This window comes from Calliopsis andreniformis, unplaced genomic scaffold (assembly GCF_051401765.1).
Source record: "Calliopsis andreniformis isolate RMS-2024a unplaced genomic scaffold, iyCalAndr_principal scaffold0001, whole genome shotgun sequence".
NCBI classification, from domain to species: Eukaryota; Metazoa; Arthropoda; class Insecta; order Hymenoptera; family Andrenidae; genus Calliopsis; species Calliopsis andreniformis.
Window position 1 is genome coordinate 39,287,935 of NW_027480422.1, and position 22,864 is coordinate 39,310,798.

Consider the following 22,864-nt stretch of genomic DNA (forward strand, 5'->3'; position numbering starts at 1 on the left):
TGAAATGCGTTCTGCTCTTCCGACCCGAACCGGAAGGGCACATCGGCTTTTAATAGTCGTGTTAGTGGACCCGCCATTGTAGAATATTCTGGAATGAATTTTCGGAAGTATCCGGCTAGCCCAAGAAAGCTCTGCAGTTGTTTAATCGTCGTCGGTGCGGGGAAACGGGCTACCGCCTTCGTTTTGTTCTCCGAAGGGCGCACCGTGCTTCCTTCCACTACGTGTCCGAGGTACTCCACCTGCGTTTTCAAAAGTTCGCATTTGGACTAGTTTATTACTAGACCGCATTCCGACGCTCGTTTAAGGACGTTTTTCAATCGTTGCTTGGCGCTTTCGTAATCTACGGATATCAAGAATGTTATAAGATACATACATTGATCGGTCAAAACTTCAGATACCGCCGAACGGCGGATCCTCAATTTCATAAGCCAGCCGCCATTGACATGTTGATAAGCACAAGTCCAACACTGTCCTGTTTAATCATTTGCACTCCGTTGTCCCTTCTAAGGGGACAAAATGAATGGAAAAAAAGAACCTCGGAGTGCAAAGGGTTAAGCATCGAGCAATCAAACTTATCACGCGATAGTGATTCGGATCTCGTCCTCCAGAAGACGCAATTAGGATGCGTTATCGGAGAAAGCGTCCCAGTTATGCAACATCGGTCCCGGAAGGCCTTCGTAACCAACGTCAACTTCGATCTGAGAAAATTCTGGGAAATCGAAGAAGGTCCATTCTTTTCACATCATTCGGCTGAAGAGGAGGCTTGCGAGACACATTTTGTAACCCACGTGTGACGATCATTATCCGGACGCTACATCGTTGCACACCCGTTCAATGATAAGAAGCAGTGCGTCAGAGAGTCCCGTTTACGCGCTCTAAATCGGTTCTTATCATTGGAGCAAAAATTTCGACGCAATGACAAAGGTCATTGAGGAATATCGTTGCGCTCGGTCATATGAGTCAGGTAGTGGCGCCCGAATCGCCCGGCTTCTACCTGCCTCACCACGCAGTCTTTAATGTTTTTTGATGTTTCGGCAAAATCAAGCTCAGGGATATCACTGAACGATACGCAGCTTATCGGCCCTACTATCCAGGACGACGTTTTTTCTCCGTTGGCACGATTTCGTATGCACGCATACGTAATAATCGGTGACATCGAGACAATTTATCAACAGTTTCTTGTGCGTCAAGAAGATCCGCGTTACTAACGCATACTGTGGAGGGCTGAACGTAACGAAATAGCAACATTCGAGCTAAACACCGTCACTTTCGGGTTATCGTCAGCTCCATTTCTCGCCATCAAGTGCCTTCATCAGCTAGCGGACGACAAAAAGGACATCTTCCCGACAGCAGCCGGTATTCTGAAGAAGGACTTGTACGTTGATGATCTTTTGATGGATGCAGATACATACAATGACGCGTTGACGCTTCAGATCGAAATAATTAAGTTATTGAAACGAGGAGAATTAAACATTCGTCAATGGATTTCGAACGAACCACTCCTCCTATTAGGTCTCGCGGAAGACCAAATACACCTTAAGGTCTACTCGGGCCAGTGAACATTACCTCGAAATTCTTAGTGCAGCTGCTCTAGCAGTTAAAGCTAGATTGGGATGAATCGCATCCAACTAATTTCCACACGAAGTGGATCGCCTACGAGAAAGAGCTGCAGCACCTGAATGATGTTTCCGAGCACCACGTAACGCAACATGCAGTTCGTAGAATCGAACTATACGGATTTTGCGACGCAAGCGAACGTGTATATGGAGCATGCTCCTTCGTGCGATCCATCGATGAACGGGGCCATGTTGTATGTCATCTTCTGTGCGCAAAATCACGCGTTGCCCCACTCAAAACTGTAACTCTTGCGCGTTTAGAACTTTGCAGTGCACTTTTGTTAGCGAATTTGTACGCTTCCGTTCGTAAAGCTTTAAATCACTCTATCGACCGAGTATTTTTTGGACTGACTGGACCATAGTTTTATGCTGGTTACGTAAATAATCCGGCAGTCTTAAAACGTTTGTGGCAAACCGTATCACAGACATACAATCAAAAACGGATATTAACGCTTGGTAACTCATTCGATCTTGCGATAATCCAGCCGTCTTATTATCAAGAGATATCGCAGCATTACAGTTGGCACACAATTCATTGTGGTGTCACGGACTACCATGGCTTACCGACAGCGAAACGAACTGGCCGAAGTCACGGTTCGAAATATCATTAGAAGTACCAGAATTGCGGAAGATTACTTGTTTCACGACATCAACCGTAAACAGTGAAGAGATTTTACAACGATTCTCATGTATTAACAAACTTCGCCGAATCGTAGCATATTGCTTCCGTATCCTTCGCAAACATCGAAATAACGTCTGTCTTACTGTCGAAGAAATTAACCAGGCAAATGAACGCATAATCAAACTGGTTCAAGCTTCTGCATTCGCAACAGACATGCAGAATTTAAGTTCGGGTGCTGCTGTATACGCGAAGAGCAAGCTTCTGTCACTGAGTCCTTTCCTTGATGAAAAAGCCATTTTACGAATTGGAGGTCGTCTTCAAAATTCAAATCTGAATTTCAACCAGAAGCATCCTATACTGCTACCCAAAAATCACCATGTAACTGATTTAATTATCCGTCAGGCGCATCTTGATAATTGTCATGCGGGTATAAATTCTATCTTGTATACCGTCACATTAAAATATTGACGGAAAAAATAACTCTCGCAAAATCGTCCGGCGTTGCGTAAGGTGTTTTCGCGTCAGTCCGCCTACCGTAGACTATACTATGGGTAATTTACCTGTCGCTCGGGTAACCGAAACTCGACCGTTTTATAATAGTGGTATAGATTATTGCGGACCGTTCTATATAAAAGAAAGGCGTTTCCGAAATCGTAATCGAATCAAAATCTATGGCGCAGTATTTATATGCTTCGTAACGAAGGCCATTCATCTCGAAGTTAGCGATATGACTACCGAGGCTTTCAACGCTGCGCTCAAGCGATTTTTCACACGCCGAGTAATATGTCGAAACATCTATTTAGATAACGGTACGAATTTTGTTGGTGCCAATAATGAACTAAGCGTGCTCTTTCAGACTTTGCGTGAAGACGAAAAGGTACGCCGATTTCTCGTTAACAAAGAAATCTCCTGGCACTTCATGCCAGCCTTATCTCCTCACTTCGGCGGATTATGGGAAGCGACGGTTAAATCGTTCGAACGGTATCTAAAACGCGTTGTCGACGAAGAACTGTTTACATGCGAACAATTGAGTACATTCGGTACCGAAATCGAGGCAATTCTGAATTCGAGACCAATAACTCCTTTATCCTGCCATCCTAACGGTCCGACTGCCCTTTCTCCCGGCCATTTTCTGATTGATACTTCTTTAATGACCCTACTTGAAGTCGATCTGATTTTGACACCAACGAATCGACTATCAAGCTTCCAACACATTCAGAAGGTCAAGCAAGACTTCTGGTCGAGGTGGTATAAAGAGTATGTGAACCATTTAAACGTCTGGCATAAATGATCCAAGGGCATGCAAGGATAACCATTTACCACCACTGTAGTGGAATTTTGGACGGATCGTAGCGATACACCCAGGCAACGATCATATCATTCTCACGCTGACGGTCCAGACGTCAACCGGAGTCTACAGACATAACGTGAAGCAATTGGCGCCTCTTCCAGCGTACGATGCAACACAAACGACGAAGAGATAAAGGACTTTATTTTGTTTAAGTTTCAGCGTTAAGTGTAAATAATGCATTCGTTTATGTAAACATTCGTGTTAGCTGTATGACAGATATCCATTTCGTATTGATCAACTTAATCGATCAACGGGGGAAGCATGTTCTGTTCGAAGAGGCAATCGCGTTTATTGCTGCCAGATATGGGAATCTGAGTTTCCTTGAAATACCTTGTATATTCATCCGTGCTTTCGAAAATTCCATAACTGGTAGAAAAAAGTAATTTCGTGCTTTCTTCGAGAGGAGTGTTCCTCTCTGTTTAAAATACAGTTAAATTTCGAATCTTTGTTCCGTTTGCGAGAATCGCAGTACGTTAACGTACGTGACCGACCGAAGGTCAGCCACAGCGCGGACATTAAATTCGGGTCAATACGATGCACTGCACAGGCGTTTCGCACAAGTGCATACATCGTCCCGAAAATAGCGTCTTACGTCCCACCGTCGGTTCACATCTCAGATGCTGAGATCTTGAGTGAGCTGACGCTTGCAGATCCAGACCCTGCATCTGATCGACCAATTGAGGTGCTCATCGGTGCAGAGGTATACGCTAGTATTATTCGACGAGGGCTCCGTCGAGTAAACAAAACAGGACCAATCGCACAGGAGACGACCTTGGGCTGGATCCTGTCTGGGCCGATCGGCGCAGGAAACTCTTCCCCAAATCCCGTGAGGACGCTGCACTGCAGAGTCCTTGAATCGTTGGACAAAGCGATACGGCGATTCTGGGAGATAGAGGAGGTGCCCTCGACCTTGGTGAACACCAAAGCCGAGGACGAATGCGAAGAGCACTTCGTAAAAACCGTCGCGCGAGACTTGACGGGAAGGTTCATAGTTCGGTTGCCTTTTAACCATTCAAACCCGGACGAGCTGTTGGGCGATTCTCTCCCAATAGCTCCCTCCGCGTTGACAAGGTTGAGGAGAAAACTGGACTTGAACCAAACCCACGTGAAGGAATACAGTGAGTTTCTCACTGAATACGAGTCGTTAAATCATATGACTCGTCTCGAGTTGGTCGATAACATGCGACTCTATATCCCTTACCGAGCGGTTATTCGAAGCTGCGCGTCGTGTTTAACGCCTCCAGCAAAACAGCGGGCGGACGCTGAAACGACCTCCTCCACGTAGGTCCAAAATTACAGACTGATATCACCGCCGTCTTAACGAGGTGGCGTCTGTACGAATACGTGTTAGTAGCGGATATCGAGAAGATGTTTCGACAAATTTTGTCGCTAGAGAGGATCGTCGTTTCCAATGCATCGTATGGTGCACCCCCTCGACCGAGCGACTTATCGCTTACGAGTTGAATACCGTCACATACGGTACGGCGTGCGCTCCGTACCTTTCGATGCGAACACTTCTCGAGCTGAAAAAACAGGACGGTGACCGGTACCCGCTCGCCGCGCCTGTCCTCGATAAGGACGTCTACGTAGACGATGTGTTTATGGGAGCTCCCGACAAACCGTTGTTGGAGAGAATCCGTAAACAAACGTGCGAGCTCCTACAGCGAGGTGGATTTAACCTTCGCAAGTGGGCTGGAAATTCGTCAGATTAATTACGAAATATTCCACAGAGCTCGCACTCACACGCAGTCGACCTTTATTTGTTTGCCGATTCCGAATTAAAGGTACTGAAGTGGAATAAGGAGGTGTTGCTCCTCTCCCGTCGTTGGTGAGAGCTAGTGTGCTCCACCGCCGATAGCCATCAGTTGGGAAGGAGATAGGATGATTGGGTCCTTGGCCAGGTTTAAGAGTTAGGACTCACCGTGTACTTAACTACCTTTTTATTCAACGCTAATTAGCTCTGGTATTGTCGCGTGTGGTTAGCTGGACAGGCTATACCAAAGTGCGAAGCGTTCCTCGATCGTTTCCACGATCCGCGTTCCTTTTGGAGCCAAAACGGGGGTGGCCGAAGCCGTCGCGTTTTGCCGATTCTTGCGAATTTGCTTAGCTCGGCGCGGAGGTATTAAGACTCCGCGATTTCTGCTGCTAAGCGCACGTGTCTTTACACGGGCTACAACAGAGGGCCTACTTACGTCCCTGCTTTGGAAAGAGCAGGGAGGTAAGCCACAAGCAGCAACGGCACCACCGACGCAGCAGGCTGGCTCTTCAACTGGCACCTCCAAAGGAGCCAACCAGTGACGGAGGAGGAGGGCGGAACGGCGTGTCGCCACCGCCGCGACCGCTCGACTAACTTCGACCGTCGCGGAAGGATCAAGGCCTCCAGCACCGGCACCCCCCTCAGCAGGACGAACCCGACCACCGCCCGGTTCCCTGGAGGAGATGACCATGACGGCCATCGGAGTAGCCATCGAAACTTCGATGCGTTACCTCCAGGGGCACCCAGGTTTTTGTCCACCTAGTGCAAAGTAAGTTCAATTGAATTTTGTTTGATTGAATTTTTACGAAGCGCCGTGAGTGAGTTCATCTCAATTGAACTCCACTTGCGGTACTTTGCTCTCTCTCGTGATCGCCTAAAGAAATTTTGGTCCTTCAAGTTTCGCGATCCGAGTTGTATTTGTGTTGAAGCTGCCGATACTCCTTTTGCACGGACAGTGCAAGGGGGGCGGTATGTTTAAAATACTGTTAAATTTCGAATCTTTGTTTCGTCCGCGAGAATCGCAGTACGTTAACGTACGTGACCGACCGAAAGTCGCCTTCGGTAGGGGATTCTGTTGCGTTGACGATAAAGTCGGTACATTCGAATTACGACTCGTTTTTCATCCGATGCGGTTGAAGTTCGAACAGATGAACGATCACGATCAGCTGTTGGAATCTCAGATCCGATATCGAGTGGGGGCATTGGAGCCTGACAAAGAGAGAGAGCAACATCGGAACATTAGATACAGATAGACAACGATAAGCGAGCGCCGCATAGCGGATTTTCGGGGACTCCGCGATATTCGCGGAGCGTCTCGCGCTCGCAAGTCGAAGTCACTCTTGCACCGATCGCTGGCACCGTAGCAAGGGACAGCAATTACAGAAGAGTCTGCTGAGTTAGGAAATTTGAGCACCAAGTTCCTTAGCTCGTGACGTCTTCTACGCTGCGTTATCGTACTGCAGCTCGCTAATGCTCCACTCGAGAATCATGTACTACACCTGCGAAGGAGCAGCGATTGTTTAGTCGCGATAGTTTAGAAGACGAGTAACTGCACTCTTGGAATCGGTGGTTACCGCGATTCCCTGAGTTTGCTATTCGTCGCAGGAGCAATCAAGACCACTTCCTGGTTGAGCCACGATATTGGCAGCAAACAGAGAGGGTGAACGCAAGTGTATCACCTCTGCGTTGCCCGTGTTGTATCACCCGTTTGGTAGCAGCCCGCGTGCGACGAATAGATGCGCACGTCGCGGTGAACGGTGAGTGATAAAACCTCTGGCCTTTATCAGCCACCAAGCCTAGCTAGTGCTAGTGCCGTGGGTCGAACGCTCGCGAATCTCGGTTTACAACCGTGATTCGTACGAGGCAAGCCTTCTTGGAAGGTAGGTTAAGGGGGTACGGTAGTCACGTAACTTTTCTAGATTGCCAGGTCGGTATCTGCTATTACAGTTTTCGTTACAGAAATAGTATTACCCACAGACACGTGGCTGCCTGATGAACGCAAGGTGGAGCCTTTCTATGATTTCGAATTCAGGAGCTAGCTTAGAAAATTTCCCCCTCTACTGCACACACTACTATACGAGCTATGTGTACGTGAACTTGACGCTTCGCGACCGACTTCGGACATTTGCGGAAAGTAGAGATAGTGCGAATATGAGTCTTACTCTCTCACGCTTGAAACGCCATATTCAACTGTTCAAATCCCTACAAGCGGCACGAGCCACGCGCGATTGTCCCGATTGCTGAGATATTTTCGGTGATTCAATATAGCATTGAATCGTGCGAATGTAGTGGTATTTATCAAACGACACATGATGTTTGTATGTGTATAACTTTTACATGTGTCACATTCTAAATACCACTACATTCATATTATTCATTGTTTGCCCACATCGATGCCTTTCTCGAGATAGACCCTTTCTACAAATATCGTTTTTATATTAATATGAAGGTCATGCATATGTGTGCCTGTACATACATATACGTATACATATACAGTAATGTCACGGACGAGAGCCGCACTCGGGTCTGGTCGTGGCTCTCGTCCGTGACTGGTAGTCGATTTGGCTTCTTCGCTCTCGGTCACCAAGATAATTGGTACACGATCGAAGAAGCAAAAAAAAGGGTCTCGCTCGACCGTCGATGCTCAAGCTCGATGCCCGAAATCAATGACGTTACATAAGACAAGTTTAGCATTAGGGATTAAGAATAGGAAAAATTGAAGTTTCTTATTTGCAAACGGATTTTCACGTAAGTAACACCAATCGTTTCCTCGTGCTCTCCCAATGAAAATGATATCAAATACGACATGATTCCGATTATTTATAATAAGGATACTTAATAACTTAATTTGTAGAAAGAGCTTACTCGTCCGTTTTCCGATTTATTATTTCGGTAGATATTATTCATCTTTTTTATATGTATAGTACCGAATTATATATTATTTTACATATACAGTATGTCCCACGAAACACTGGACAGTCGATTATTTGGTAACCTATTAAAGATATGAAAAAAGTTTTTATATGAAATTGAATGGCAAGAGGGGGCTGATTTATTGGCCATAACAATTTTTCTTTATCATTATTGTTTACAGAGATATGAAAGTTAAGTTTGGTTTTTTAAATGGGATTATATATTTTTTTTTTTTGATCAATAGATAGTACGTTTCAAGACGAATTCAGCAAACATTAATGTATACACCTTTTTTCGAATAGTTTTTAAGATATTACGCGTAAAAGTTTACTGAGTTTTGGTGGAAGTAAATGTGCGAGACCAGGAAGCACAGTAGGGAGTCTCGACTCTCGACTACACTTAAGATGCTACGGGTTAAACCGTACCGTGCCTCTTGAAACTGATACGAAGAGACTGTGGTAGGAACGGCAGGCCTAAATTGTACACAATAGTTTTTTCCACAACCGTTACCTTTACGGCATGCAGAAAAATATCGCCCGTGTTTTAGTAAAGAAATAAAGCTAACGGATAAAGCTAAAGCGTTGCTCGTACTTTGAAGTAATTAACAAATAGGTAATACATTTGAATGGAAAATACTTATGATGGCAAGATATTATGTACCACAAGAATTTAATATTAGAATTTAAATTTAAATTCGTACAAAAGGGGTAGAGAAACTTTTTCAGATGTGAATGGTATTACTACGGTGGATATAAGACTTGCCGATATCGGTTTTAGACCGCAATAAAGTAATCTAGGGTACGAAGCGACCGTAATCTTAGATCACGCGATTTCCTTGTCTGAAACGGGGCGTATCAACCCTGACGGTCGCCTCCATTATGTTAGCATACCCTCCAACAGCAAACGACTTGAAGTTTATTTTTCTTACAGAAGGCAATTATGAAATCAGCCAATAGAACGAATAGAGATGCTCGGTGTTTATACTAGTAGGACAGAAGGTGGACCGCCGAGAGATTGTATCGTAACCACCAATTGGGTTCGTGTGATGGCGCGAAAAAATCACAGAGGGGGAATCCGAGTTTCTTTCGAACCGTCAATGACACAACAGCGATAGCAATCTTTTCAATATTGCACTGAAACACAATTCGTTCACTACGCTATTTAGACGTTGGCACTGCCTTTATACACATTGTCGAAATCATAAGCATCGAAAGGGTAAAAGATTCAGAATGTTTCTGAATTGTAGTGAACAAACATCAAGATTTTACCGTCGTTGGACTTGGTTTCGGCCGATTAGGAAATCGTTGATGGAAAACCTCGCAGACTTGACGATATGAAAAATACCCATGACCATCTGTTTGCAGAAGGAGATGCCAAATAAAATAATTTAAAATCGAAGAAAGGAACAGTTTACCAGTCACTCACTAGCCCGCGAACCCTCAATAACCATAAATGAAGGACCCTTCGTGTTGCCTTCAGTAATAAATACAGCAACAAACGCATAAGGCTTCATCTTTTCAAGGTCTAATTGCTGGCTGATCATCCCTTGACTTCGGTTGGACTTTCTCACCCCGACCAACGAAATGTGTCATTCCTTTTTTCGATTTTAAATTATTTTATTTGACATCTCCGTCTACAAACAGATGGCCCAGGTGACTCGGCTTTTAGTGTACGTAGTACCTAGATTTCCTCGAAAAAGAAAGAAAGGTGTTATGAATTTTGTTTTCTGTATTTTATGGGTATTCCTCCTCCACATTTTTTATTAATTTCCTCAAAGTTTTCTAACCAATAGGAAACAGTTTCTTTCTTCGGAAAGTAGCCAATAGCATCTTCTGCAGAATTTTCTTCAGACTTAGGAAACCGTTTTTCTACCACAAATATTCGAACGTTCAAAGTGTCTAGTTTCTGTCCAGTATTAATATAACAGTAAAGAAAATGTCTTTCACAACTAAAGACAAAGTGGAGTTTGTGCGCTTGCGAGGTGATAGATATTTATCATATCGTCAAGTCAGCGAGGTTTTCCATCAACGATTTCCTGATCGGCCGAAACCAAGTCCAACGACGGTAAAATCTCTATGTTTAGTAATTTCTTTTGTAACTCCTTCTTTGATAGTAGTTCACTTTCTTTGTATCTTTTACCCCTCTGTGGACAATATAAATAATTTGCAAGCTCAATAATGGAAGGGTTAAATGTTCAATCGTGTATTTTCTCCAAAGTAAATACAATTTGTTACACGAAATCCATTTTTTTCAGATCAAACAAGTTTGTGATATGTTTGAATCCAGCGGGAGTGTTTGCCCTTTCTACACAAAACGATCAAGAACTGTATCACAGAACAGCGAGGAAGTTGTTTTGGCTGCATTCAATATTAACTCAAAATGTTCGATTCGAACAGCTGCAATTAATTGTGACGTTTCGAAATCGGCCATTCACAGGATTTTAAAATCAAATTCTATGAAGCCATATAAGCCAGTTTCGGTGCAGCGCATTTTCGAAAGGGACTTTGGACCACGCATCGAATTTAGTATGTGGATACTGGAAAAGATAGCGCAGGATAAAGATTTCGTCAGGCAAATAATGATCACTGACGAATGTATTTTTCATACCAATGGAATGACGTCCCACCAACACGCACGAATGTGGGCACAGGAAAATCCGTACTGGAGGAGAGAAGTTAATAATCAGTACCGTAACTCGGTCATGGCATGGTGCGGTATTTTTAACCGAAAAATTTATGGCCCATTCTTCTTCGAAAGTGCTATCACGGGGGAGTCATATTTGAATTTTTTAAACCACTGTATCAATGAAATTATGGACAATATGTCACTCAGTGAAACTTCCATTTCCACTACGTCACACGAAAGTGGAAAAACCCAAGACACAATCGTTTTAGGCGTCCACTTCGGTTTCCACCTCAAGGTCCCATAACCAACCAGAATCAACCACCGTAGTCCCACTCCAACACCTTCTTGCCAATAGCAACGAATCCCATCGCTCCATCCCGGTCAAAAACTCCCTACCGAGGTGACCTTGAAAATAGCTTGCGAAATTTTTGTCACTTCTTCCTCGTTTCAATAGAACAGATTGACACATTTGAATCTTCAATCTAGAATATCAGCTTGAGTCTTAGAAACATAAAGTTTAGTCTCCCATGCAAGGGAGTGGTCCTTCGAGTGTAGAAAGGAAATAGTCGGCACACCACGTGCAATATTCATCAAGGCTCGAACAATTATAGTTAACCACGAGCAGTTAACAAAATATTTAGGCATTCCATAGATTCAACGGTTCGTATTCACGCGTGAGTCCACCAAACGGCTGAAACAGGCGTGAAGCTCGTAGCTATCGGTTGTAGTCAGTCGCCAGCGTTAGATGCTCACTTCATTCCGAACAATTATATGATTTCGACTAATTTTTTCATACTTGAATATCGTTCAACAGCAAAATCAATCGATGCCAGTCAATAATAAATCATATGAATGTAGTACTGTTTATAATGACATATATATAGACTATTTCTTTGTGTACTGCGTTGTTGGTCAATCGATTGGATTTGCTATATGTACATACAATATTCAATCAAGGTATAGGAAAATTAGGACATTATTATCCTCGTGCAAAGTACAATAAAATGTGACTTACCTTTTCCGCCACTTTGTATTGTTGGACATGCGCTTTGAACACGTTGTAGGACGAAAACATTTTCTGTTTCCCTTTACATAGCGTGATCGTTCTTTCTCGCCTCGCTTTCTTGCTTCCATGCCAATAGAATAATTACACAATTATGAACACACACGAATTATCACGGAACTGCTGTATAAAAGTTGCAGTACGAAATGAACCGTATAGAAATGTAGCACCTTAGACGAAATTAAATTGCAATACGAATATATTTGTGCACTAAGTAAAAGCTCGATTGCTTCGTATTTCGTTCACCGTCGCACACAAAGCAAAAAACTGATGAGAGGAAAAACAAAAGACAGTAGAAAGAATATGGATGTACGAATTACATTATTTTCTAACGTAAATACTAATGTATTACAAAATTTATAACAACTCAACGAACAATCCTTGTCCTTCCAACACGCTCTCTCTCTCTCTCTCTCTCTCTCTCTCCCCTCTCTCTCTTTCTACAACACAGATAGGAGATGGAAGGCTTTTAGAATATTTACACATAAAGTTTCAGTACCTCCTACAAGTACAAATTATTTAAAGAAAATATCAAATAATGTATTGACAAGAAGAAAGTACGCGAAACTATCACCCAAGGGGTATCAAGTTGAATGCCCTTGGAATGGCAAGAAATTGATCCCTTTTTCACTTTGAAACTGTTTCATCTATTTATGTAACATAATTACATTTCGTACATTTTGTAATTATAAATAGATCAGAAAATTTTGAAAAGAAGTTCTTTTACGCCAACGCATTACTCAATATTATGTTCAACTTATTTATACTTATAGAAGATAATAAAATTTTACTAATATCTTGAAAAGTATTGAGTGCCATATATTCGTTAGGAAAACCACTGCTGGAACACCCAAGGTCTAATTTACACTAATTTCAACCTTTAATATTAAGGTTTAAAGAATTGAAAAATTTGGCTGCGAATACCTGCGATTCTTCATGTAAATGTAATTTAAACGTGTGCAAATGATAATACTTCGTCAATATTTCCAGTCGTTAGATGGACGCGATTCTCGCTGGCGATTGTCGGGCCCTTGGGTATATAAGGGGTCGCCTGCTGTCGACCCCACTGACAAGTCTTTGCAGACGATCGCGAGAAGAAACGCAATTTTCGAAGCACTGCCTATAATACTTCTATAGATCTCGAAATTTTAGCATAGTTTCAAGTTCTTTTCCAATTAACTTTCTATGTTCAATTTTTCATTCCTTACACTTATCAATTGTATAGCACTTAGTTCTTTGTTCTTAGGAGTTTATTCTTAGATTTTTATTTAGTTTTTAAATATGAATAAGTTTAAATATAATTTTGATTTGTATCAATTTATTCTTAATTTAAATTGTGCTTTTAACGATCATGGACCAATCCAAAAAAACTTTATCGAGCAATTCTGTAAAAGCTTTTCGGAAAAGGACAAAAAAATAGTAAAAGACAAACTGAGAAAGTTTTGTGTCAACTTATATAATAAATGGACTGCAGCAAATCGCAAGAGGGGATATTTCGAAAAGAGTAATAAAAAATGGCTTCAAATGAAGTTGGTTTTTCTCGCAGATACTGAAAAAGTGTCAGACCAAAAGCCTTTTTCCGAATGTTCGGAAAGGCATAAAATGCGCAGAACTGAGAGCCTTACAAATGGTTTTTCAAGCGAAGAACTTATGTTTGCCGCAAAAAGGAATTACTGGCAAGAGGGAAAGCACGATATCGCCAAAATTATAGACTTTCTTTTGAAAAATCCAGATGAAGCCCTTAAGGTGCGAAACTTTTGCGAAGGAAAGGCTACAAAAACTGAGAAATATATAAAAGAAAAAGCTCTTTCCATTATGACTACATTAAGCCTTTCTAAATCACAGTACAGAATGTTGCAGAATGTCTCCACTGAAGGAGTTGAAAAGCACTTCCCCTCTTACTATTCTATTCAACAAGCGAAAGCTAAATGTTATCCAGAAGCTAGTTCTATTCATGTGACCGAGAGAGGAGCATGTATAAAACTGCAGTGTTTACTTGATCACACAGCGAATCGATTATTTAGGACGTTAGAAGCAAATGTGGAAATAAAAAATAAACTAGTTTTGATATCAAAATGGAGGTGCGATGGTGCTTCAAGCCAAAGTATTTACAAACAAAAATTTTCAATTGGTGGAGATGATGATGATTCTGCCATATTTGTTTCTACTTTGGTTCCGATAAAATTGTTCGACCCACATAATGGAGAAATATTATGGGAAAACCCCAAGCCTTCTTCCACATCTTACTGTAGGCCAATCAAATTCAAATTTTGTAAAGAAACACCAGAAGTAATCACCGAAGAAGTCAACAGAATCAATTGAGAAATTTCGTCACTAATCCCAACAAAAGTTGATTCAACTGAAATAAGTCACCAATTAGTAATGACTATGGTAGACGGAAAAGTCTGCAATGTTTTGTCGGAAACGAATTCATCAATGAGGTGCTACATCTGTAAGGCAACTCCCAAAGAGATGAATAATTTAAAACGGGTCAATGAAAATATTTGCAATGGAGAGTACTATAAATTTGGACTTTCGTCTCTGCATGCAAAAATTCGATTTTTCGAATGCCTCTTGCATTTGTCTTATAATCTCGAATTTAAAAAGTGGTCAGCATCAAAGCCAGAATACAAAACAATGCAAGAAAGTAAAAAATTACTTGTTCAAGAAAGGTTTCGTTCTGAGTTGGGTTTAATTGTGGACAAGGTTAAGCAAGGAACTGGTACGTACAACGATGGAAATACTGCCAGAAGATTTTTTAAAAATCCTAAAATTACGTCAGAAATCACTGGAGTTAGTGAAAATTTAATTTACAGGTTTGCTGTGGTTCTCCAAGCCATTTCATCTGGGCAAAAAGTTAATGTAGAAAAATTTGCACGCTACTCAACGAAAACTGCGGAATTATTTGTCACTCTTTACCCATGGTATTACATGCCAGTCACAGTTCATAAAGTTTTAATCCATGGCAACAAAATTATTCAAAAAGCCATAGTACCTATCGGGCAACTATCGGAAGAAGCCCAAGAAGCAAGAAATAAAGAATTCCGAAAGTTCCGGGAATTTAAGTCTAAGAAATTTAACAGGGGGGCTACAAATGAAGATATATTGAACAATTTACTAATCACATCTGATCCACTGATATCTTCCTTTCGTCCACAATTAATGGAAAAAATGAAACAAGACCTATTTCCAGAAGTATTTCAGCTTTTAACAATAACTCCTATCAGTGAAACAAATTTGGGCGAACCTATGGACACAGAATTAACCTGATACACTTGTTGGATTCGAATGATTTTTATTAGAGGTACTCTACATTATAAGGGTAAAACGTCTGTACAGTCTTAATCCAATATCTGCAACCAATGAGAAGTAATCGCCATGTCCGTTTATTTGCTATGTTCGTTCCACTGTGCGCCGCGGCCGCGGTCTCCGTCGCCGCGGCAAGGATGCACAAACAGTAGAGGCACGCCGCCGGCAGCAGAAATGCTGGCTTTACTTAAAAAGGTACGTACTTATAATTAGATACATACGCAATTTCAGATTACATAACATTATAATTATTTACTTTTTCTATTACAGATGAAAAAAATGAAACGTTTAATAAAATTTTATAAGTATGAAAGAGGCGCAAGAGGCGGGAGAGGCGGGAGAGGCGGGAGAAGAGGGGGAGGAGAGGGCCACGGCCCAAAAAATATTATTATTATAAAATGATTATTATAATGAAAAAGTAAATAAATTCATAAATTCATAAATTAATTCTTGTATTGATTCTTTTTACAACCGGTGTAGTCACAGTGGCTGCATTTCTAGAGATCGTAGAAGTCGGCGATGCTGACACAATAAATATGGGCAAATGAAAATATCGCGCGCCGTTTGTCGGCAACTTCACAGTATTTCAAGAGCGAGAGAGTAAGGTTCACTTTACATTCGCGTTCTTTTTTGACTTTCCGAAGCTGTCCGAAGTGGCCCGAAGCGCCGAGCTCATGCACACATATTTTTTGCTCTGTTTTATCGATAACCCAGCCAAAAGCAATATTGTGGTATGGTTTTACGGCCTGACACTTTTCGTCCTTATATGAGAACATTTTGAACTGGGAAAGGGTTCATTCGATAGAAAAAAGTACAACGCAGCGCAGTCAACTCGCGATTTCGTTCAAAACACTCTAAATTAGATAAAAACGCTTAAATTTCCATAGCTGTCAATGGTAGATTTTTGCTCTACTTTATAACACTCGTATTACTAAATATCAGTAGAATTTCGTTAAATCGTGAGTTGACTGCGCTGCATTGAACTTTTTTCTTTCAAATGAACCCATTCCCAGCTTAAAATTATCTCATATAAAGACGAAAAGTGTCAGGCCGTAAACCCCTGTTTTTGCCTAATTTTGTCGGTAATGTCGCCGCTCTGACATATCTGATCGTACCCCCTTAATAGTAAAGAAAATATAACTTATTCTAATCATAAAGTTAGTGTTATTGAACTAAATGAGTATGTGATTAGTTTAGCTAATTTTAATGATGAAACTGTTATGGGATAATGCAATAACAAAAATAGTCCTTGTACTAATGAAATGCATGTTATTAGAACTAAAGATAGTTCTGCGAGTTGTGAGTCTGTTAATGTGTTAAGAAATATTAATAATAATGATAAATTTTGTTCATTAAAAAGTACCTTTTGTATGAATGCTCAGTTTCTTTACAGAGCTGACAATACCTGAAAAAATACGAGATATAAAAGGATCTACACTAACAGTGTCTCTGTCTATATCATCTTACAATGATCCCGAAGTTAGTATTACTGAACTGAACGTATCTGTGATTAGTTTAGCTAATTTTAACGATGAAAATTTTATAGGAGAATGCAATAATGAAAATAGTCCTTCTACTAATAAAATGCAGGTCGTTAAAGCTAAAGATAGTTCTTTAAATTGTGAGTCTGGTAATGTTTCAAGAAACAATAATAATGATAAGTTCTGTTCATTAAAAGTTATTCAATACCTGAAAATATAAATATAAAGGTATCTAAAATGACTATTCTTACAGTTGTCACTGTTAAGTTTTCGGGTGTACGCCGTGTCCATTTGGAATTATTTTCCCAACGTTTCACTAGTATTGCAACTAGCTTCATCAGGGGGGGTCAAGAGACACACACTGATACTGATGTGTGCCTTGAAGTGTTCTGTTATTATACCGGAGTGTGTTCATGTTCCGGATCACTGCCCACCAATCAGAAAGTGTTTTAATTCGTCAGCTGAACAATTAAAAAACTGAGAGGATGGAGCTCCAGATTGGGTTCAGGTGGTAACCTGTATCCCTATTGATGTTGTTAAGGTGTTTCATTATCTCCAACGTTTCACGGTACTTTCTGGGAAAGTATCCTTTGGTTTTAGCTATAACTTTAGCTTCGTTGAAGAGTATTTTATGTCCTGTTGCTTTCTGGTGTTCGGCAACAGCTGATTGAATGTAGCCCAATCTGGTGCACCGCTCGTGTTCTTTGAGTCGTGTGCTCACACTCCTTCCAGTTTCGCCAATATAAACCTTTCCGCATGTGCAGGGTATTTTGTAAACCCCCGCTGATGATAGCTGTGGTTGCAGGTCCTTGGGAGAGGTGAGCACCTGTTTGATCCTGGTGTGGGTGGTAAAAATGGTCCTGATTTTGTGTTTCCTGAGGATTCTGCCAATGCGGTCAGTAGTGCTTTGTATGTAAGGTAGGAAGGTGGTGTTTTGTTTTTCTCTATTTTCGGAGGTGGATGGTCTAGCTGTTGGATGCAAGATTCTGTCTATTATGCGATTTATTTTGTTTTTGGAGAAAACACATCAATCCAGAACTGTGGAACAAGGTGGATCGTCTCAGCTATGAACAGGCCCTGAGAGTACATACCATCCGTACTCAAAAACAAAAAGAGAAGTTCAACAAGCTGTTGAAGCCTAAAGCGCAAGTCGAACCACTGAGGAACACAATAAAGAACCTCACTGACCTGCCCTTATCCTCCGATGCTCTATCCGTCCTAGCCAAATGTCACAGCTTTGCCATTGCTCCTAAAGCAATTCCAACAGAAGAGATTATCAGCCAAGTTGAGAACGCCATCTACAACCTCCCGCCAGAAATGGCTAACGAAGTTAGAAGGCTCACCACCAATACCCTAAAATCAGCAAAAACACCAAAATCCAACCTAACCAAGGCTGAAAGAAAGGCACTCTTGGAATTGAAACAATGTAAAGACATCCTCATCCTACCCGCAGACAAAGGTAACATGACAGTAATAATCAACAAAGACCAATACATAGACAAAGTACACAACTTACTTAATGACGAGACGTACAGGACCATAACCAAAGATCCCACAAAATCAATAGCAAGAATAACAACCACTTTGATAAAACAAGCCAAACTTCCAGACCACATACAGAAAACCATTCTCTCCAGAGAACCCAAAGCACCCAGACTATACGAACTCCAAAAAATACACAAGCCTGACATTCCACTCAGACCCATAGGAAGCACACTTGGATCACCTACTTAGAACCTGGCAAAATACCTCACAACGATCCTCAAACCCCTTACAGGTAATACTAATAGCCATATCCAAAACTCAATCCAATTTGTCCAACTAATACGCAACATCCGAACCCAACCAGGTGACATCCTCGTCAGCTTTGACGTGCAGTCCTTATTCACAAATAGTACCCAACAGTACTCATTGACGACAGCATCGACATCATCAAGGACAAAATACCTATTAACCTCATACCCTTAGTTCATCACTGCCTCACATCCACTTACTTCCTCTTCCAGGGCACCTATTACGAACAGGTATCAGGAGCAGCCATGGGATCACCCATCTCCCCAATCATTGCTGACATTTTTATGGAGCATCTGGAGGATCGAATCCTCAAGGAAGCTCCACTGAAACCATCGCAATGGTTCAGGTATGTGAATGATACTTTCGTAGTATGGAGTCATGGTAAGGACACCCTCAATGACTTCCTCATGTACATTAACTCACTACACTCAAAAATACAGTTCACTATGGAAACCGAGACTGAACAACAGACAATACCTTTTCTCGACGTACTTGTCACACGAAAACCTGACGGAACCGCAGGACACCAAGTATACCGAAAGCCCACTCACACCAATAGATACTTACACGCTTCCTCCCATCACCATCCAATCCAAAAGAACTCTGTACTCAGTACCCTAATACATCGAACCATCAACATTTGTGAAAAAGAACACCTTCCTGAAGAACTAAACCATATCAGGTACACTCTACAGCAGAACGGTTTCTCCAAAAGCAAAATAAATCGCACAATAGACAGAATCTTGCATCCAACAGTTAGACCATCCACCTCCGAAAATAAAGAAAAGCAAAACACCACCTTCCTACCTTACATACAAGGCACTACTGACCGCATTGGCAGAATTCTCAGGAAACACAAAATCAAGACCATTTTTTCCACCCACACAAAGATCAAACAGGTGCTCACCTCTCCCAAGGACCCGCAACCACAGCTATCATCAGCGGGAGTTTACAAAATACCTTGCACATGCGGAAAGGTTTATATTGGCGAAACTGGGAGGAGTGTGAGCACACGACTCAAAGAACACGAGCGGTGCACCGATTGGGTTACATTCAATCAGCTGTTGCCGAACACCAGAAAGCAACAGGACATAAAATACTCTTCAACGAAGCTAAAGTAATAGCTAAAACCAAAGGATACTTTCCCAGAAAGTACCGTGAAACGTTGGAGATAATGAAACACCCTAACAACATCAATAGGGATACAGGCTACCACCTGAACCCAATCTGGAGCTCCATCCTCCCAGTTTTTTAATTGTTCAGCTGACCAATTAAAACACTTTCTGATTGGTGGGCAGTGATCCGGAACATGAACACACTCCGGTATAATAACAGAACACTTCAAGGCACACATCAGTATCAGTGTGTGTGCAATACTAGTGAAACGTTGGGAAAATAATTCTAAATGGACACGGCGTACACCCGAAAACTTAACAGTGACAACTGTATGATGCCGGGCCGTGAAAGTCTCAAATCTTTGATGACTATTCTTCATTCTATGTTAATTTATAATAATAGTGACATTTAGGACAAGTATTTACTTTGGCCATCAAGTGGACCAATTCAAAATATAGAAGCAAAAAACAAAGAACAGTTACCATATGCAATCACCTGCTCGAAGAGGAGGGAGTACTATAAAAAATTTAGAGAAAAAAAAGCAAGAAAAGAATTGGGAACAAAAGAAAGAATTTTGCAAAAAAAGATTAAAAATGAAGAAAATAAGGTACAAAAAGAGCAAAAAAAATTAGAAAGAGAAAGAAAAGAAGAAGAAAAGACAAACGCGAGAGAAGAAAACTTAAAAGTAAAAAAAATAAATGTTGGAAAAAAATATGCAGCTGAAAATAGACAAAAACGAGAAACAAAATTTTTAAAAATTTAATTACGGTCTTTATTATAATTTTAAAGTTATGTTCTTTATTACAGTAAAATGAAATAAAAATAATGAATAAATTGTATGAGTACACAATATTTCTTTCAAACGTCCATCTACTGGTTACAGGCTGTCTATTTACTAGATCTACCGTCCGTCTACTGGTGCTATAGGCTATGAGTACAATTTTCGTAATTACAATGTTAAATAAATGAATTTCTTCATATAAAACTAATTTTTCTTTTAAATTTGCACTTTCTTATCTACAGGATATCCAACTTTTTTCCATAAAATAAATATTTCTAAGAAAAATCTTAATATGAAGTTTGGAATCAGCTAATCCGTCCATCTGCTGGTCTATTTACCCTACACCGTTGATACAATCACAAAGTTCAAACCTGAAGTCAATTTCCAATACCATACTTCTGGATTATGAATCTTCATCTCTGAAATACAGCACTTCTTCTTCCGAAGAATTATTCGATTCGTCAATAAGTTAACCAATACCACAAATTCCACAAAATAATATTACTAGTTTACTTGGGGGACATAAAGGTGTAATCAAAACACTTAATCGTTTGAAACCCAAATATCAATGGCAAGTTATGAGGAAAGATATCGAAGATTTTAATAGAAAATGCAGAGTTGCCAAGAGTAAAAGCTAGTCAGAGCAAAAACTCGGCAAACTTGCTTTGGATACAGTCGGACCGCCCCATTATCATTCATCGGTACTATAAGTAAAGTCTTATTCGGCACCCTGTCCGAGGACGATGAACACAATCATTTTTGGAATCATCAGATGAATACAATCAGGCTTTGGATCAGTTATATTCATGACAAAGCAATTTAGTTGAAATAGTGGAAAACCAAACACACATAGTTCGATCACAATTCAGCACCTTTCATGCCAAAATACAAAATTTCTCGAATAGGGCAGACGCATTGTTTACCAAAGCAAATGATATAAGTGAATCTTTAAACAAAGCACAGAACTCCATTAGAAGAACAAGATTAGAACTCTTCATAAGAAATTGGATGCAAGAATTGGATTCTGCTGTGGAAAATTACAGATTTCATCTCATTATAATGGTATATGCCATTTTATTTGCAAGACAGGGAGTTCTGCACCCTGCTATTTGGTCACAAAAACAACTTTGGGCAGCTGCACAACATATAAAGAATACTACATCTCTGGAATTTCCGCTATCCCCTGCCAAATTGCTCTCGGAACAAGTCAATGGAATTACTGAGTTAAAGATTGTGCACTCTGGAGGACGAGCGATGTTCCAATTGACAGTACCGCTATTGGACCTAGAAACTTTCAACTTGTACAAAATTCATCCGAATCCAGCAACGCAGTACAAGGAATGCAAACATGTCACCGTCTACGTCAAGCCAGTGACCCCGTATATAGCCACGTCCACCTCTAAACCTACCTATGTTTTACCTACCAACCAATACATCCAGCACTGTTTCCATCACCATAGACAAATCATCTGTCAAGCATCCTTACCCATGTACAAAACCGAAACGCAACCCATTTGCGAGACAAAATTATTGAAAAACCCAAAACCGGACGACTGGGAAATTTGCAACGCGCACATCCTGCTGTAAGCCGATGAAGTCTGGGAATCTTCGGAATCCATGCAGGCTTGGCTATATTACGCCAAGACGGAAAGACGAATACAGTTTTACTGTAAAGGACATTCTATCGGTGTTGATTATATTAATCAAGCAGGAATAATACGCATACGCCCAGGATGTATGGCAGTTACTGACAATACTCAGATAAAAGCAGGAATCAGCTTAACAACAATAGAAGAGCACCTATATACAGTTGAAGTCTCAATCAACCTAACACGGATTGCACTTGACTTCGACGACGCACACTTTAACATCTTGGAAGGACTATCTCACACCTCTGCAAAAAATTACCCAGGCAAAGAATGGAGTGAAACAGAGACGTCCATATCATTAAAGGCATTAGAAGAAAAAGCTCAACAAATTAAAAACCTCGATACCCTATCGAAGAAATTCAATATTGGAACATACTCGGGCACAAGCCTATTCACGATATTTATTGTGGCAGGCTTAGCTATAGGAATTTTCAAGTTCTGAAGTGCGTCAGAAAAACAGATAAAGAGATTATCTCTGAAGAATCATCCCAAAATCCCGGAACACCGAAGGATGTGTCGACAGCACCCCCGGCACATCAACAGGGAATCGCTGCGCCTAGATCAGGAGTAAATGTCATATAAATTTGATAATTTCACGAAGGACCGAAGTCCCCTCTCTCTATAAAACCCGAAAAACTCTTAGGATTTTCACAGTTAGACACGAGCATCATGAGTAAGAGCATCGGAACCCAGACCTGCCTGGTCGAAGGCAAACGTACTGTGGCTGTTCAAACGGACGTATATGCAGTTTGGGACCAGGAATCGCGACGGGGAACCCTCAAATACCG

At 41.0% G+C, this 22,864-nt stretch overlaps 2 protein-coding genes across 2 annotated transcripts in view; one reads left to right on the forward strand and one right to left on the reverse strand.

Annotated features, from left to right (window-relative positions):
- LOC143186537 (angiotensin-converting enzyme) overlaps positions 1-22,864 on the reverse strand; it is a 349,658-nt gene that overhangs the window by 236,412 nt on the left and 90,382 nt on the right. The gene's annotated exons all lie outside the window — the stretch shown is intronic.
- On the forward strand, positions 444-2,706 carry LOC143186457 (uncharacterized). The gene is made up of 8 exons (XM_076390132.1): positions 444-788; positions 843-883; positions 925-964; positions 1,011-1,200; positions 1,243-1,541; positions 1,595-1,922; positions 2,010-2,072; positions 2,129-2,706. The coding sequence occupies exons 1-8, from the start codon at positions 444-446 to the stop codon at positions 2,704-2,706; spliced, it is 1,884 nt and encodes a 627-aa protein (XP_076246247.1).

Bases quoted from the DNA above. Each gene is read 5' to 3' on its own strand.
- LOC143186457 (XM_076390132.1), top strand. From the start codon at position 444: ATGTTGATAAGCACAAGTCCAACACTGTCCTGTTTAATCATTTGCACT. The intron at 1,542-1,594 runs GTCTACTCGGGC...CAGCTGCTCTAG, and splicing joins AAGACCAAATACACCTTAAG to CAGTTAAAGCTAGATTGGGA. The intron at 2,073-2,128 runs GTAACTCATTCG...GAGATATCGCAG, and splicing joins AAAACGGATATTAACGCTTG to CATTACAGTTGGCACACAAT.